A 15,098-nucleotide genomic window follows, 5' to 3' on the forward strand; every position below is an offset into this window, starting at 1 on the left:
TAATGAACAGAGATACTTACATAGAGTGGAGCTTGCTGTGGGTTGAGTTTCATGTCCCTGGACACTGTAAAGACAAGAAGAAATCACAGGTTACAGCTTTGCTAATATACTGTACACACAAACAAGGTGACGTGTTGGGGAATTGCAACAAGCTGTCATATAAAAATGTAATAAAGCTGATGAGGGTGAGATGCTCATGTAGCAGCAGACATGGAGCAACATTCATTTGGAGTCGTGTTTCGGGCATCCTTACAAGCACTGGGTCCAATACTCTCTCTCCTTCTTGCTGCGCCATATGTGAAATATATGAGCCAGTATTGTGTTTAGCTGGAATAAAAACCCTGCAAACAAATTGCCCTAGATAACACACAACACTTGACCCCAGGGGTCTTTTTTTTGGGGGGGCGGGGGGTTGCATGTATATCAGCTCTAGCAGCGTCAGAACTTTGTTGCAGACAAGGAGACGGTTAAGCTCGACTCTGGCAGTCCTCCCAACACTCAGTAGGAAGTTAATAGTGCATGAGTACTGAAAGGACACACACTGAATCACACGTGGGAACACACACACACACACTCATCATCCAACCAAAACTGCCAAGCCTCTATTTGTGCTTGTTTATTCAAACACAGGCTGCAGCAATGGTGACAAACTGTTTGTGCGCTCCTGCCTCCTCTGATCACCCGTAAGTTATTCCGCAAGCAAACAAAATTTTAAAAAAAAAGGAGGTTTCGGGCACGAAAACACACTACTCTACCTCCTCTACATGGGTTAATGCCGGGGAAGATCAGTTAGCAGGATTTACCGGCTGACGTTCACGTTTGATTCCCTACTTCCCGTCTGGGACGCAGGCCTCAAAGCCGTTTTCTGGGCACAAGGTCAGAAGCAGTGGGTGTGTAATTACATCCCAAAAAAACAACATATTACAGCTATTGACTTGAGGACAAATGGTTTGGAAACCTCTCTCGAAGAGACATCGGCCTGTTTGCATTCATCAAACGGGTCGAGGGACCGGTTCGGCTTTTCGAGAGAACCGTGTTCTCCTCAGTTATTCGGAGAGACAATTCTCTTTTGTCCACCGTTTCTTGGCAGTAAATCGAGTCCTTGCTGCCGGCCTCAGTGGTCAGCGGCAGTGCATTAATCACACGAACCCCGCGGCGGGGGGAGGCGCTGACAAAAGGCCAGGACCTAATGAGTTCAGCAGGAGAAAAATAAAAAACACAGCGCTGAGGAGCGGCGAGGCCAATTCACTTTTCCCTGCCATCCGATCCAAAACATTTTTTTCTTCCTTTCTGGTAAATAAACAGGCTCGCGCTGGTATTAGGCGCATCAGGTAAGGGGATAATCAGCGGCTCTAATAATACTCTGGAGTCTAATCCTCTTGCCTTAAGTGCAGTGAGCCAGGGAATAGCTTATTCACCACATGCATGACTTCGACTGATAAGACTCTCGCATTATGTCCCCAACGGGCTCACCGGCTCTTTTGTATTTGCATAATTTTGGACATCTGTCGGCGCTCTCTTTTTTTGAACCACTCCACAGGTCTTACACGAGGGTGCTTCCACTGTTAGCAGACATTTTCATTTTACGTGACATCTTATTACACAATAAGGAACATATTTGCCAGGAAGTAGGCGTGTTGCGTCACACTGCTGAGGACAGAGTTGATAACTTCTATTGATCCAGGGGAAGGTTTTCCCCCCGTCACCTCGTTCAGCTCAGTCTGCCACCGCACCGTTGTTGTTTTGTTTACGTATATCTATTAGAAATTATCACATTTACAGTTTCAGCTTCATCGATCACACAATAAAAAAAATTATCCACACAAAGGAAGCTATGCTGCATCATCACAGGGTGTAAATTTCTCCACTGCTTGCTTTGGATTCATGGAGGGGCCTGTGAGCGACATTACCACATACATCCAAAACGTCCCCTTTAGTGTAGCTGTCAAGCTAAGCTAGTTAGCCAGTATGAAGTAGTAGGCTGTGGCTCTGTGTAATCAAGCTACCATATGGTTGGAAGGGTCCCGTTGTGCTTTTAGTTAAGTTCTGCAGGGAAATACTAATGCTTAGTGGACAATTCACTAAATGCTTTATCTAAACAGAAAACTATTTGTGAATACATTACATTTTCTCACCACTAGGAGGTAGAGAGACTCTCAGAAACACAGCCCGTGCCATGCTAATGTGGCTAATATGCTAGTTAAGGCTAATGTGTTAGCAATTGACCACTTTGTGGGGAGTTTCTGGCCAACCTGACAAACGTTTTTTCAATATTTAGTTAACTTTAAGTATTACTTTTTATTATAACTACAACTTTTAAGCTATATGTTTTTGACTCGCTGTTTCGCTGTTTTGTGCTACACAGCTAGCGTGCTTTTGGCTCTTCTGAGCTTGTTTCAACCGTCCGCCAACTTTGAAACAATGAATTAAAGAAAAGCTACAAGTTGCATATAGGGTCATTCTTTAGTGTTCTTTGCAACAAGAGACTCCTTCACAAGATGAGGAGTCACTTGATACAATGATAACATCAAAAATATGCCTCAGTGCAGGTGTGATATCTGTTCACCAGGCTGCCTTGAATCAGTTGTCTGTGGTTGACCCCACCGTGGTACAGTTTGGTGGGTGTAATCTGGTCAAACAGTTCCTCTCTTTGGGCAGCAGCAGTCATTCAGAAAGGACATGGCGGGGGGGATTTCTAAAATAGAAGTCATTTCTGACTGAAACTCCTGGAAAGAACAGAAATGACACTGATTTCTGTGTCACAATGTCTGTGCTGCATGTGGATAATAGCTGGATTTATAGGTGAAGTTACAGTAAACACGTCAGGTAATGCACGGTTCAATGGTAAAACTGGAAAAGACATTGGAAACCAACCTTTCTACCTGTTTTTAAAACCACAAAATCCTACAAATATAGTCCTTCACAAAGCCAAAGTTGAATGAAACTAAACAGGCGTTTTTATTATCCTCAGACAATAATTGACTCAAAGTCTGCACAAAATCCCACCGTCAGACATTCTTCTTATCTGTTTTATTCAAACGAGATGGGTAAGTAACATAACCTGCGCGCTGGCCATGTAATACAGCAAAAAGAACACGTATTCCTTCTCTGGTAACAGAAGAACCTTGAGAAATGACATCCCCCTAAGCTCACCCTACGGCCACCCAACACCTGCTTATAGAGATTACACAACCCATTAACTCCACCTAAAACACTGGGGGCAGACAGCCTTCGGCTCAGCTCCTTAACAGTCTCCATTATGGCCCAAACTGCCTTTGAACCGCCGTTAAAACCGAATCCTCTTCTTTTACGGCAGGAAGGCCACAAGAGAGGCAGCCGCGTTCAAGTGCGCGGCCGTCCCAAATGAACCAATAAATCAAGAGACAAACAGCCCCTCAGTGCCGGGATAGGAGCGCTGATGCTCCGAGTCAGGCTCGTGAATGGGCCTCGTTACGGGTGCCCCGGCTATCAAAATAAGCCGTGATAGCCATGTGACTGCAGCGTGAATGAGGGGGGATGAACAGGATTAGCTTCACAACTCATTAATCTGGACTACGCCCCTCCCCAATCAACAGCTGACGATTCCCCCGACACAATGCACATGCACGCGGGGCAGACCACCACCGCAGCGTATGAGCGAATAGTCAGCACTCTTCGTCAGTGACAAGGAGGTCTCTCTCTTGGGCAGTTCTCTTCTTTCCCGTCTTCGCTGGCACATTGCTGCATATCTTTGTGTGTTACTGCCAAATGTATTTCAGTGGTAAAATGTCAAATAAGTGTATGACATGTGTATTGCATCACACACACAAAACAAACAGCTAAACAAACAGGGACATACTCAAAAATAAATGGCACTACGATAGGTGAAAACGTCCCCGGGTAACCTTTAAGATGGTGATTTTCAGCTTTGAAAATCTAAATTACATCAAAGTGTCCATTGTTCGAGTAAACTAAAGCTTTAAACAGACACACACACATCGATACATTCATGCTTGGAATCCAAAATAAATCCAAATTCATGTGTAATCAGGTGGTTTTCTTTGCCATGCCTGTACTTCTACTACGTGCTGCCCTTCTCTTTAGCGTCATCCTGTAAAGGCATGTAATCTTCTTGAACTTTTTCTAAATCCTCCAGATCAAAGAGACTCTACTATAGACGACATTAGAACATGCAAGCGAGCAGTGCATTGACGGTAAGAAGGGTAAACAGTGGGTAGGTCAGAGGTGGCTAGAGGCCCGTGACGGCGTCAACATAATCTTTTTCTCGTCAGCGCCGCTCCCTCAGAGGCGTCCTCTGTGAACATCCCAGTCCTCTTGTCCAAAGGCCACATCTCTTTAATGCACTAAAACAAACGCACGTGCTAGGTGCAGGTCGGGGTTTTTCGTTGCCATGAAGACCATTGGGTGTTTTCAAAAACACTTCGGGAAATAAAAGCCACGTGGTTTAAAAAGGTGCTAACCTAACTCCACCCTGCAACCACGATCTACGTGCCCACTTGCAGCATAGCGTTGCCCTTTAAGTCATTTACAGGGTCATTATCGCACCTGTGGCGGACTAATCTAATCAACAAAATGCAATCAATATTGGGAAATAAAGTTCATAAAGGCAACGTCCAACAATGCGTCTCATTGTACTTGTTGCACTTGCCTTGACAATGAAATTAATAATAATGCTTTTCCTCAACAGCTGGCATTGAGCCATGCATATAATGGGGATTTACAGACCAACTCCTAGTTTTAAATCTTAACATCGGCCAAAAAAAAAAAATGGAAGCCAGTAGCTCAGAATCCAGTGCAGTTACTTGAACTAGAAGAGGTCACATGGATCGTTTGAACTCGATGCACAGATCAGTGTTTTATCGCCTCAAAGCTTCACGCTGCAGTCTTTCGGGGTCAAAAACCTCCCATTGGCCATTAATTAACTTGAACAATGTCAATGTAGATAACGGATGCTAATTAATAAAAACTTCTGACCGACAGCGGACCCTCGTGCCTCACTAGCTGCCCAGCTGCAGCAAGAACCGCTGCACAAAAAACGGGTTAAATCCATTATTTATCTGCAGCTGTAGGGTATGCATATATATTTTTAAAATCAGTGAATAAATGCCAGACCTCCTCAAGACCCGAGCCAGGTTCTTGTGTCTGGCTTATCACCTGATTAAATTGAAGGGGGTTAGCCCCGAAGCCTTTTGTGACCTTTAAGGTGGACATGCTACTCTCCTTCAAGGGAAAAGCCGTTCAGCTCAGCGTTTTTAATATTTATTTTTAAATGATTAGCATTAAACTGCCAAAGTTCTTATATTGTTGGTTAATGGTTCATCATTAATACCCCTAATTGCCCCCTCTAGTCTCAGGACAACCGGCCTGGATACTTTCTCTTTTCTGCCTGTTTTTGTGTGTGTTTTTCCACAGATACACATAGATATCACCTACAAGACATCTTTGTCTAGACATAAAATCCACATGGAATAGTTTTTCAATTGTGAGCAACAACACTGGCACTGGCACTTCGACAAGCGCTGCCAGGTTTAAGGGTTCAAGGACCCGCTCAGGCGTCTTGCTCTAGCTGTAAAGGTACAGTAAGGAGCTTTGGCTATAAAAGCCTCCACCAAATGGCAGATGAAGAGTGCCAGGGAGAGCTTCCGTGCTGATTTAAGCCTGAGGAGAGTTCATTCCTAACGCCTCTTAACTTCCCTTTATTCTCTGGAAGATCTGGAAGGGCTGGAGCAAATCTATTTAAAAAAAAAATAGATTTGCTGAAGGACTGTCCGGATAAAAGTCTCATCGCAAACATGAGACACGTCTGACTCGCAACTCCAAGACTTCTAAAACTCTTGCCGACCATGTCACTCAAATTAATGAGGAATTACCTGGTACATTTCTTTTAGTAAAAGTAAATAGTTTGGAATCAAAGCCTTTCAAGGGGGGATTACGGCTCTGCGTGGCTCAGTCGGGTTTGATGTTTAACTCAGACATTTGTTTAACCTCTCATGCCTTCTCCCCCGGGTTAACCACTAGGTACTGGCCTACCACTGCGACCAAAGTGCTTCGGCCTCTGTGTTGAACCTCTTTGTGTGTTTCTTTCTATTCTTCTTTTTTTTTTTACGGTTAACTATCAGCCCCTGCTCTTCTGGGGCACGGCTAAATTAGTCAGCCCTAAGTCACCTCCTCAACAAGCACGCCACGGTAACTCGGACGCACGATGTTGACTGCCATTTAGATAGTCACGGCTGTTTGAGTTTAATCAAACCTCGCTATTGTCCCCGCGGACAGATATGAGGCCGTCGTGGTGATGTGACCTTGCCCCGCCGCACAAAAGCTGCTCTGTGCACGGGACTGCACACAAGTGCTGGCCGACAACACGAGGCCGGGGGGATGAAAGGTCTCCTCAGTGTTTGGTGACAGTTATTACCCTCTCCACTGAAACCAAATACCTGTGGGCCCAGATAGCATTATCTAATTGTGAGGCGCATCAGGGCCCGGGCCTTGATCGGCCCTCCTTCCCAGGTTGGATGCCCCCCTCCCCCCTCGGTTTCCACAGCCATCAGGCGCTCTGTAGACATCTTTTAAAAGGGTATAGTTAGACATTTTGGGAAATTTGCTTGTTCACTTTTTTTGATACCTTTGTCACATCTGAATGGTATGTTTGAAGCTACCGGCCGGCTAGCTTAGCTTAGCATAAAGACTGGGAATAGATAGCCTGGCTTTCTCCAGAGCACCTCTAAAGCTCACTTAAATGTTGAAAGTGTAAAAATGACAATTTGTAGTTTTATGGAGGATTATATGCCAAACTATTTCCTGGCCAGGACCAGTTACCAAGCAGGAAGTTAGTTGTCCAGCCAAGAAAAACTCTGTTACATTACCAACCACACAACAGGGAAATGTTGTTTTTACACTTTAGGGTTTTGGAAACAAACAAGATTTAGAGCGTTAGCAAGGCTAGCTGTTTCCCCCTACTTTCAGGATTTATGCTAAGCTAGCTAGCTGGCTGTTGGCGGTGGCTTCATACTTCATACAAACAAGCGAGTAATATCAATCTTCTTGTCAAACTCCCAGCAAGAAAGCAAATAAACCAATTGTCCAAAATGTCCAACATTTCCTTTAAGCAAATAACAGTGCTTCTGCTATATTTTAGGCTAACGTTTAAAGGGACGTCTGAAGGGTGTTGTGGTTTTCTGATGAAATGTTTGTGCTGGTAAATTCAATAAAGGACCTGAAACCTGCAGAAGGACAAAAATGCTGTTCAACTTTGCACGTTCGGTAAATGTTCAACACATTACGCAATCAACAGGGCAATTTCTGTTACTTGAATTCAGCTGCACTTGCCAATCCAATTTCTCACAGGATCGTGACGGCCGACAGCTGGGTAAGCGATGTGGATTTCAACGTATTTACAGGAGCAGACACTGGTGCAAAAATCTCTCAAAATTATCAATATGACATTTCACCGGCAACCTTCTGAACTTACTCATTTCAACCGCGGCGCGTGGAAAGACAAACTGATGTTGAAAAGACGACGAAGTGGGGGCAAAGAAAACACAGAAAGACGGGGAGCGAAAAGGAAAGTGGATGTTAGTCTCGTTGGGGACTAAATAACAGGTTTAGCCTGGAGAATTCCGAGCAAAGCAAACCTCAGCCTCACAGCAGGCCCGATCAGATTAACATCAACCCCACTGCAGTAATGGTTGCTACATCACTGCAATTAACAAACCAGTCAACAAAGTATGTACGACCCCTAAGCTTTGCCTCATAATGGCCTTTCAGTTAGTGCTGTTTTCTCACTCAAAGAAGATTCTGGGCTTAATTCTCAGCTCCAAGTTTGGTCAATCACAAACTCAAAATTGCCCGCACATATGTGTGTGTGCGTGTGTGTGTGTGTGTGTGTTTACCCCTGCGATACACTGGTGACCTTTCCAGGGTCTTTCCGACATGCTACACTCCAACCAGATGACACATTTCAACCCACTCTCTGGTTCTTTAGAAACTGTTCGAAAACAGCCAGAGAAGTGTGAAACTAAAACTGCCGCAATGGTTTTGGGAACTGGATTGTACACAGAGTTGCTCACTTCCCCCCACTGGTTCCATCGACGTAACAGGCGGCCTCTCAGCCCACAGGAACGCTCGGTTTCCCAAACAGGAAACTAATAAAAGTATGGACTTCTAACTTCTCACTGATTGTTCAAGAACATCAACTTAAGTATTGTATCAAACCGCAAAAACGTTGGATAGAAGATCCTGTCTTATTACTTAAGCACTACTGACACATGCTTCATGTATTTTTTAAAGGGGCACTCCACTGATTCTACACGTGTAGATTGGTTTTCTCGTCATTTTACATTTTGACAAAATTTGACAATATTTTAAAAAGGCCAACATTCAGTTTCTAAATTCAGGTCCATATATTTTAGACAAAGCAAACCTGTTACATGCGACCAATGACGGCCTTTGAATGCACCATGTGACCACAAATTAGGTTAAGGTGGAGAAGCAAACAAGCAAAAAAAAAACAGGCTCATATCTTTTGTGTTAAACTGAACGAAAACACAATATTTTTGTTATTGAAATGATTTCAACTTTATATGAGTGAAGCCTCCATATTCCATCCTTACAGAAATACATCAGGGATTTTATAATAACATACAATTCATGCTGAATTCATAGTTTTAGCAAACGAGGAAATGTGTGCGCAGAAATAAAAATGTCCCATGAGCAGAGGCCCAATCACAACTGAATGTAACGGCGGTCACACATGTCGTTATCAAAACCATTAAGTGGTATCACGAGGCAGACGTTTCTAGGCCCTGTGCGTGAATCATAGTCAAACTTTGCCCTGGGGAGTATATCGATGTGTCACTTCCTCTATTATAATGCTTTTGTTTAAATGACCACACACACCTACAACACACCGCCTGCTGAACTGTCACCTCAAACTACAGAGTAACTTTTTTTTTTAAAAGTGAAACCTTACCCTCGGCCTGTTTGATGACGACGGCTGCGAGCAGACTCCTTCAGGTGCACATTAAAGTCATGGGAAGTCCACCGGGGAGAGCAGGTGTGTTTATACTAGGCAGGCATCCCTGAGTAGCGGACATGCGAGCTCTCGCCGGACTGATTACACCGAGCTAAATATGGCTTTGTGCTAACACAGACAGTAGGCAGATCAAAGCGCTGATGTCAGACAGGAGAGGCGGAGCCTGCGGGCCACAGGTCAGGTGGCACTGGTGGGACTACAGCTATCCTGCCTCTGCTTTCTGCACATTAAAGTGTTGTGGTTCTCTCCGCTCTCTTTATCTATCAAACAGACAAAATAATCCGCTGTAATGAGAGCCACGAAAACACACAGAGAGGAGGTCTCGTGGATGACGACGGTGTCCATGAAACAGCCGCTCAACCTCAACCATTTATTATAGGGAGATGTGTTAAATATAGTTTTTTTCTGAAATAGCGCCAGAGCACTTGTTACTGTTTTCTAATGTTTTACAGACTATCAATCTATGAATTAATTGAGAAAATAATATGTAGATTCATTGATTTCCATAAATAATCATTAGTTGCATAGTTTCATGTTGCAACTGGTGGAGCAGGTGGAGCTAATTTGAACAGCTTTTGTTTAAAGTTGGTATCTTAATCTGTCACATCGGATCATATTCTATAAAATGATTATACATCTTGCATGTGTGATGTCAATCTGCAAAGTAACTAATAACGATAGCTGCTGTATGAATCTGGCAGAGTGAAAACATACCTCAGAAATCTAGCGGAGTAGTATTAAAGTATATAGAAGTATAAAGTAGTATGAAATGAAAACACTTAAGTTAAGTACAAGTGCCTCACAACTGTACTTAAGAAGAGTACCTGTTAATGTGCCTGAATACTTTTACACCAGTACAACTGACTTTTTATTCGGTTGTCCTCCTGTCATCTCTTCACTTATTACCATCAATAAAGACATTAAATGCCCTAAAAAAAAAAAAAAAAAGTGCTTTAACCCGGGCAGAATATGTTTCTCAGCAGCAGAGAGGAGTCTCTGTGTTTGGCGTAAGTCTTCCAACAAGGATCACACTTCAGCCCACGACGGAGTCCATTCACAGGTAATCATCTCCTGTATGCATTACTGAAATCTGACTGCAGTGCGTACACAGGAGAAGAGTTTCTTCCAGATATCTTTGAACCAAACAGTGAATACACCAGCTGGTTTAGACTCCATCCAACCTGACAATCTGTTGTTTTTTTTTGCAAGTATGTATCTATTTGCATCACTGCATTGTCATGTCTTCCTTTTGTTTTTTGTTTGCTTCCTGGTGGATCGGCACACTTATGGTTTATTTCCGTCCGCATGGAGACTTCTAGCATCCACACATTGTCATTAATGCAAGTCTGACCACTTCTGGAGGACTTCTTTTTTTCCCATTATCAGACCTGAGTGAGATGACACTTTATGCATATTTACAAGACCCAATCTGATCAACCAGAACGTAGATGTAAACAATAATGTGTAAAGGTGAATGTACAGCACAGCAGTGCTATGATCCACTCCTGTACGATTGGTAACAGGACGGTCTCTCAAATCACCGTCCTGCCTTCCCTGCTGCACATTTTCATACAAGAGACACGCTTTATTTTAAGACAAACTTCTGGCCGGCAAAGTTGACAAATGCTTTTAGTTCTTAGAAAGATGTGGAACCACCACAGGCACAGTAGCAATTAACAACAAAGTCTGCCTGATAAGTCCACCCCGGGGGCACAAACTGTGTACGAGCTGCAGAGGTGGCTCCTGTTTGGGAACGAGTGCGGCTGCCGTTCGGCGTGCTGAGAGGATTCCAGTGATCCCAGTCGTAACAATAACAAAAAAGGCGAGTCAAGGCCTCATTGTGGATCTCAGCGGGGGAATTCAGCCCGCCTCGCCACCTCGTACCTGTAAGACTTCCTTCCATTCTATAGTAAATATGGTGTAATTACAAGGCTGACACCGTGCATATCCTCCATCATCATTAACTTAGGGGCTTTGTGAGGATGAGAAATTGGCTGGGTTCAGCTTGGAGCCGGCAGAATCCTCCTGGTAATTTATGGTGCTCTCAATGGGAAGGCCAACTCCTCTTTCATGCGTCTGTTGTGCTGGAGCTGAATACTTACCCCTGACTGGAGACGGCCTCAGAACTGAGCCTAAAAGTTTGCCGTCAGCGACACGTAAGAGGCTAAACTAATACGTTTCTTTGTTTAGCAGGAACCGTTGTGTAGTCTTCCGCTGATAGCCTTGTGAGGAAAAATGCAAACTCAACTGTAGCCTCGTCTGCTGCTTCCTGATGCTTGCAATCAGTGGAATGTGTCGATATCTCATTATGGGGTTTACATTCTTCCTTTTGTATTTCTTTGCATATAAAGATCGTCATTACTGTCTTACATTTCCACTGATTAAAAACAGCACGGCGGTCCTGATATTCAGGACATTTAAGACTATATGGATTGCTTTAAGAAGACAGCAGCATTTGCTATAACTTCATATTCAGCATCTTAAAATGAAAACCCTCCACACGTCCCTTTAAATCATTGTACTGCAAAAAAACCACATGAGCTAATAATGTTGAGACTTTTGTTCATTTGAACAGCTGAGAAACCTACATACACTTGATAAATGCCGTAACACACGCCCAGATTACGCAAACACACATATTAGAATGGTTGTAAAAGAGCTGAGTCAAATGTGGTAAAAGGAAGGTTTATGAACCGAATGGTTGGTGGTTAAAATCCAAGCACTCACTGGATGCTCTTCCCTCTACAACATGCTAATGAGCAAGGCACAAAAAAAGCCAACAATCTCCCAGCGGAGCCACCGGTAGAACACTGGTAACGCCCGATTCCCAGTGTGTCACTGTAAAGCTGGAGCAAATTCCCTTTAATGCATAAAAGTTACAAAATGAGCAAAGTGACTACTTGGCCAACATTCAAAAGGCAGACGCTCCCATTTACAGGCCAGTCCCACCGTGGAAAGCCTCCACATGGAGACACAAGAAGAGGCAGATGACTCGACCGCCCGCTTGACTACAGAGGGAGCGATAAAATACCTCAACACTGAGTGTAAAGAGCCTCCGCAATGGCAGCAAGAGGAACAGATTCTCAAAATATCCGAGAGGTCAAAACCAGTGACGACGAGGGTCAATGCTGGAGGAGGGACCGACAACTGTGTCCGGCCATTGTAATTCATGCTCTCGGGCAGAAAGTGAAGGCACATTTTATTGAGGTGGTTCGCTATAGCTGGAGTAGAATAACAAGGTCCAAGTACATCCAGGAAGTGAAGAAGATGCGTTTCCCCCAATGGGTGTGTTACCACATGGGAGACCAGAGGGGCGGCCATGTTTGCGCGCCCAGTCCTGTTGAATGCTTTGAAGTGGGTGAGGTCAAGCAAGTGCAAATTAATTTTTCTTCTTTACGTGAGTGCAGACCCCTCCCACTAACGTAAAACACAGGGCTTGTGCAACTGACCTTTCTCGAGGAGTAAAATAGTCCCAGATGAGGTGTGTCTGTGCTGTCACACTGTGACTTTATGATGATCTTATTGTGCTTGAGGGAATGTTTATTGCAGATGTGATCATTACAATGTGGGCAGTTAAAGCTGGGCATTTTAGTCAGTATTTATCATTTGTCCAGTTATATAAAGCGACGTTATGCCATTCTGGAGCTGTGTCATTTGGTACTGATTAATCATGCAAAGCAAGGCAAATTTCTCTAATTTGTCCGTTACGTTTCCAGTTTGACTTCATCACCACACAGTGACTCAACGTCACGTGTGACTTTTCCAAACATAATATGAATATTTGGTCTTTAATTCGTACTTCAATTCGTTTTCCATATATTCACACTATTTCTTTTCATATCGTATTTCATCATGCCAAGTGCTTTTTTATAGGCATCTTAAATATTCCTTAATGGCCTTAAAGTCTTTGGTGCTAACGAGGGGAGTTTGTAGTAACGTTAGCTTACTTCACTTTTAACTGCTGTAGTTTGAATATTTCGTAGCCTACACTGTACTTTCGCCGCTTTTGTGTAACGTTAGTATCATTTTACACTTCTGTGGGACAGCCGGGTTCGTCCTCGTTGTCGCCGAGTTCACAGAAACGTGAGAAGTTCCCCCATTGAACCCCTCCGGGGCTCTGAATTACGATGTCATGGCTACCAAGCAACACGTTTAAAAAAACAAACAGCAGCCATTAAACCACTTCGCCGAAGAAAGATACAAAGTAACGCCAGAGTCACATTCACATCAGTCACACAGTTACCGACAGGCTCCTCTTACCTCGAGCAGATGAGGCTCAGCGTGAAGAAGAAGCCGAAGAAGCGGCTTTCGGACGCATAATATTCCTCCTGGACGGACTCGCAGTGTTTGGAGCTGGGCCCAATTTATCCTGTTAAAAAGTGTTGTACCGTGGGTTAAAATGGATGAGCGGCGGTGCGGGTCTCCCACCAAAGTGTCCCCGTCCAGAAACAGGAGGCTTGAGTGCACTTTCTAACAGTTGTTAGTGTTTCCCAGGACAACTCGGTGGGAGGAGTCTGCACGAGGGGCTGTTATAAGCCCTATTTGCATTGGGTTTCTTCGAGGAGTTCAGACTACAGGAAGTACATTTTCAGCCGCGAGGGAGGCCAAATGTATGGAAGCCCATTTCTACAGGCAAAAAAAAAAAAAAAAAGATAGCAAGTCGAAATTGTGAGATAAAGTCATAGTTATGAGATAAAAAGTCATAATTATGAGATATAAAGTCAAAATTATGAGCTAAAAAGTCATATTTATGAGATAGAAAGTCGAAATTATGAGATGGAGAGTCAAAATTATGAGATAGAAAGTCATAATTATGAGATAGAAAGTCATAATTATGAGATAGAAAGTAGAAATTATAATATACTTAAACACAACAGTCATAGAAGAAGCTCTTTGGAATAGGTTACCCTACATTTGACATAGAAATGGATTGTGAGTACATTTAAGACTACTTTAAACGTGGCTTTACAACAGATGAAATACTTCAATTGCTTGCTGATTCACATGGGATTGTACTAACACACCCTTGAAAGGATTTCAAGCAAGAAGCAGCTCTGGTGTAGAAAGAATAAAAGCGATGTGGCTGAGGTGGCGACCTTCATTGAACAGCAACTGGAAACATCTGGTCAGTGTCATGGTTACAGATGGATGCACCAAAAGTGTTGGTTACACTGAATTGTGCCTGACAGAGAAACAGTTTGAATATTACTGCAGTTATTGGACGGTGAAGGTGTTGATCTGAGGTCAAGAAGCAGACTGAGAAGGCGTTTACCACAGATATGGTCCAAACTATGTCTAACTATGTGTAACCTTTGGTCCAAGCACTGGAAACCAGCGGATTGAGCGATGGTGGCTGATCATGCAAAGTGAGTGTGTTCAGTTTTAGATGGACCTATTTGACAAACTGAGAGACGATGGCTACTTCTCAGACAACTTCTTTGACAAGTCCTTGATCCAGTTTTGCTTTCTTCAAACAATATAGATAATTGACACATGCACATACAGGTGATTGCACAATATTATTCTTAAGAGCCACAAATGAAAATGTGACAGTCATTGCCTATGTTCTGTGCAGAAAATTGTGTAATAAATGGCATGACATAATGATGTAAAATACTTTTTTAATTTTTCGGTTCTTCAAAGACATTTTAATAGCTGTGAAATATTATTGTAACATATATTGCACAGCAGCAAATTACATTTTGCAGGTATTAATATTACTGTATTGTGCCATCCCACCATACAACCAGGAGACAACTCCAGAATAAAACAAACCATTTTTGTAAATATAGCCAGTGCAGGGAATGTAATCACATTGGGGCCCATAGGGTAGGGGAAGCCCATAGAAAGAGCAGGCCTCATATGGGCTGGGGTACACAGTGCTCTTCCAAGTGATACAGAGAACCACCTCTTAATTTACTTTAAAAAAATTTTTGAGTACCTATGGTAGCATCTGCTATTATATTCCTTGGAAAAGGCACACCTGTCTCTGTCATGGCATTTTTGTCAAATACTGATATGCAATGATGATTGCTGAGTTTTATGTATGTGTAGTGACCCCGTTGCT

At 43.2% G+C, this 15,098-nt stretch overlaps 1 protein-coding gene across 9 annotated transcripts in view; it reads right to left on the minus strand.

Annotated features, from left to right (window-relative positions):
• Positions 1 to 13,539, minus strand: part of akap13 (A-kinase anchoring protein 13) — a 93,394-nt gene extending 79,855 nt beyond the window's left edge. For 7 of the 9 annotated variants that reach the window (XM_031848725.1, XM_031848726.1, XM_031848722.1 and 4 more), the window contains exons 1-2: positions 13,292 to 13,539; positions 21 to 64 (exon numbers count right to left, since the gene is read on the minus strand). In XM_031848725.1, the coding sequence (XP_031704585.1) occupies positions 21 to 53 (33 nt within the window). In that variant the 5' untranslated portion in view covers positions 54 to 64; positions 13,292 to 13,539. The other 2 variants (XM_031848721.1, XM_031848728.1) reach the window with 2 other exon arrangements.
• Positions 13,540 to 15,098: the final 1,559 nt, after the last annotated feature.

Source organism: Anarrhichthys ocellatus, unplaced genomic scaffold, assembly GCF_004355925.1.
Source record: "Anarrhichthys ocellatus isolate YVR2014 unplaced genomic scaffold, GSC_Weel_1.0 scaffold8, whole genome shotgun sequence".
In the NCBI taxonomy this organism is placed as follows: Eukaryota; Metazoa; Chordata; class Actinopteri; order Perciformes; family Anarhichadidae; genus Anarrhichthys; species Anarrhichthys ocellatus.